The sequence below is a fragment of the Phoenix dactylifera genome, chromosome 1, assembly GCF_009389715.1.
Source record: "Phoenix dactylifera cultivar Barhee BC4 chromosome 1, palm_55x_up_171113_PBpolish2nd_filt_p, whole genome shotgun sequence".
Classification (NCBI taxonomy): domain Eukaryota; kingdom Viridiplantae; phylum Streptophyta; class Magnoliopsida; order Arecales; family Arecaceae; genus Phoenix; species Phoenix dactylifera.
The window spans coordinates 36,507,688-36,511,166 of NC_052392.1; the positions used below are offsets into that span (position 1 = coordinate 36,507,688).

The 3,479-nt window shown below is 40.9% G+C and overlaps 1 protein-coding gene across 1 annotated transcript; it reads right to left on the reverse strand.

The window, feature by feature from the left end:
* Positions 1–384: 384 nt before the first annotated feature.
* Positions 385–3,249, reverse strand: LOC103722631 (L-type lectin-domain containing receptor kinase IX.2-like). Its single transcript, XM_039117407.1, has 2 exons — positions 1,727–3,249; positions 385–1,064 (listed from the first exon to the last, which is right to left on the reverse strand). Exons 1-2 carry the CDS (start codon positions 3,180–3,182, stop codon positions 667–669), a joined length of 1,854 nt encoding a protein of 617 aa, XP_038973335.1. The 5' UTR covers positions 3,183–3,249; the 3' UTR covers positions 385–666.
* Between the last annotated feature and the right edge of the window lie 230 nt (positions 3,250–3,479).

Sequence of the window (3,479 nt, forward strand, 5' to 3'; positions counted from 1 at the left end):
ATACAAGCTTATTAGGTTGAATGAGGAAGGACTTTTACCCCTAGCTCATCTGTGTCCCTCATTGGCATTGTGCCTGTTCCTTCCCTTCATCTCCATTGAGGCTGCCCATGCTCATCACATGGATGCATAGACCCACTAAGATCAGCTCGATGTCGAGGAGGGTCTAAGAATTCTTGTGGAGATTCCCCAATTTGGGAGAAACTCCCATTACAAACAAAAGATCAATAGTTTTCTCACTTATTGTACTAGAATGGTGGTTATGACAAGTATCTCAGGTATTATATCAGGTATCAACCAGCTAGTGGTTTAATTTTAGTCATCCAATCTAAATATACAAATGGCTCATAAAACATTAAGGTACCAAAGAAAACTGAATATTTTATTACATGACCCTGAAGATAAGCATATCAAAATAACGTACAACATGTTCTCGACTAGAATTATCATTACAGTTGCCCATGCAGGAGATTTTAAATATATTATATTTCAAGCTTATATGGCAAAGACATACAACACCCGATCATATAATGAAACACCTATCAAAAACAAAAAGTACCTAATTATATAGTTGAATTATAAATCACTGGTATGATGGGTAACATGGTACCATTGTTAAACCTTTCTAACATGACTCACCTTCCTTCAAGGGCCCAACAGAGTTGTGTTTCAAACTATAGAGCAGCTTTCAGAATTTGGAGGAGGAGCAGGCACATTTCTTGGAGGAGAATGAAACATTGGAATGGGCATATTGGGTGGCAAAGCTGGCAATGGAGTATCAAATTTAAGTACATTGATTGCTTGCCTCATGGTCGGCCTTTGATTTCTGTCAGGGTGAGCACACCATAGTCCCACTACCATCAAGTACACCATTTGTTGTTCATCGAATTTCATATCTAACCTTCGGTCTGCTGCAGCCAAACATCTTCCATTCCCATAAAGTTCCCAAACCCACTCCGCCAAATTCTCTTGATCATCCTTCTCCACTTCAGATGGCTTTCTACCGCATGCAATTTCTAATATAACTACTCCAAAGCTGTAAACATCAGCCTCTTTACTAGCTTTTCCTGTGGAATGTTACGACATAATTAATTTAGGTTGTCAAAATAAACCAATGCTTATAGTTGCTCGAATTTATTTTTGTTAAAAATAAAATGATCTAGCTTTTTCAATGATATTAAAATTTTATAGACATATGCAAGCAAAGTTTTACAAGTAACATAGTATTACTCATTCAACTTAGTTATTTCTCTTTTTGGTTAATCTAGAGTTCGATGATTTCAATTTAAGGTGTGACATGGTTCTGCAGGAATAACCCAGACTACCAGACTCCAAGAACAAACAATGATTGATTGAGGCTTAAGAATTTGGATCAGTACTTAGCTTGTTTTAGATTTGGTCAAGTCAATCAGAAAAATCATAGGTCTGACAGGTTAAGTTTAACATCATAACTCTATGCATATATATATATTGTTGCGGCAAAGAGTTTTTTCTCAAAAAAGAAAAGTATGTGTAGAGTAACCATGATTTAAATATCTTACAGAATTCCGTTGTTTATTCAGTAAAATTACTGTATCCTGGTCCTATTTTTATGGAACTCTTAGGTGATTTTGGAAATAAATCTTTTGACGTAGCGAGTGTATAAATTGGAGTGGCATATATGTCTTTTCGACAAAGGGTAAATTAGAATTCCTTGCAAAATCTAGTATAGTGGCATAGATTTTGTTACCTGTAATAGCATACTCTGGTGCAATATATCCCATGGTCCCGGCCAGAACTGTTGTTTCTCGGTTGGAGTCATGGTTCATGAGCTTTGCCAATCCAAAATCACCAAGTTTAGCATTGAATCCCGAGTCTAGCATCACATTGCTTGGCTTTACATCTCTGTGGATCACGCACTGCTCCCACCCCTCATGAAGATATAGCAACGCTGATGCTAAACCCAGAGCTATCTTGTACCTCTCGGGCCATGCGAGCAGTCTTGTATTTTTGTATAAATGGTAATTGAGGCTTTTGTTTGGCATGTACTCATAAACAAGCAGCAAGTCGCCTTTCTCATGACAATAGCCTATGAGTTGCACAAGGTTGCGGTGCCTTAGCCGGCTTATGATCGTTACTTCCGATATGTACTCTTTCTTCCCTTGTCTGGAACCTCTGGAGATCCTTTTAATGGCCACCTCAAGCTGTGAATCATGCAGTACCCCTTTGTATACCTCCCCAAATCCTCCTCCACCAAGTTTCTCCTCCTCCATGAAATTTTTGGCAGCACTCTCGAGTACCCTGTAAGGAAACCTCCTAGGCCTACTCCCTCTCTCAAATGCAACATTAATCAATGAATCAATACTAACATCTACTTCTTTCTTCCCTCTATCACCTTTCTTGCATGAATGTTGCCTCATAAACCACATCAAGCCCAACCCACATAGTAAGACCACGGCGCCAATACCCAACCACTCCAAAAATATATAATGATGTCTAGCTCTTGGAGTAGGGCTTGGACTAGAACCATAACCCTGAGAACTCAAATCGGAGGAACTGAAATTCCAAGATACAAGGCTATGTTGTTCGGTCTTGTTACCTGTGGCAGCTGTGAAGCCAACGGCTACCTTAGCAGGCAGAACCTTCCTCAAGTCAACAACATGAGACAGGCTCCAATTCCTTGTAGGATCTGAAGCATTACTAAGGAAGACACTCAAATTTTTGGTGGTAGCTCTGTAATTAACACACGCGTTGAACGTCGTGTTCTCTCTCATGTTAGCTTTCAAGTCCAGCTGAACAACTGAGTATATCGTGTGGACGTCGATTCCGATATGGTTGGCGCTTATATCCTTGTACTGAGGATTGAAGAAGGTATCAAACTCGACAGCAACGACAGTACTCGGGAGCGTTTTGTTGCCATCAGGACTGGTAAACAGACCGAGAGTTCCGCCGCAGGATAAATCGGGGATTGCCGAAGGGTATGACGAGAGGAAGAAGGCGAGTCCGTCAGCACTGACTTCTCTTTTGAAGCCATAGATAAAGAAGGAGAAACATGAAGTGAAGTTGATGACGGAAGCTTCGTCATAGATAGTCACTGGTTCAGGATATACCATTCTTCCGGAGCTCCTCTTAAGGTTGATGTCGGCCTGGTTCTTGGTGAGTTGGACGATGCTGTCGTCGAAGAAGGCGTCCCGCTGGTAAATCATGTTTGGAATGTTCAAATCATCACCAGAGTAGTTGAAGGAGAGTGGGCTTGCAAGGGGGATTAGGATGGACAGCAAGTGGAAGAGAGGCAGCAAAATTTGGAGGGATGGAGGGGTTCTGGAGTTGGAGAGAGCCATGCTTGGTATGTTGGAAAGGAGACATTCCAAGGCCATTTGGTGGCTTGGGCAGCTAAAGAAGGTGCTTGTCAGACCACACAACGTGAATCGAGTTCTCATCTAGATTCTTCTTTTATGGTTGAAGCTTAGAACGGTGTCTAACTACGTAAATTGATTTTTCTC

Coding starts and splice junctions, on each gene's coding strand:
- LOC103722631 (XM_039117407.1), bottom strand. CDS start 3,182: ATGATTTACCAGCGGGACGCCTTCTTCGACGACAGCATCGTCCAACTC. Junction 1,065..1,726: donor ACCAGAGTATGCTATTACAG/GTAACAAAATCT, acceptor AACATTCCACAG/GAAAAGCTAGTAAAGAGGCT.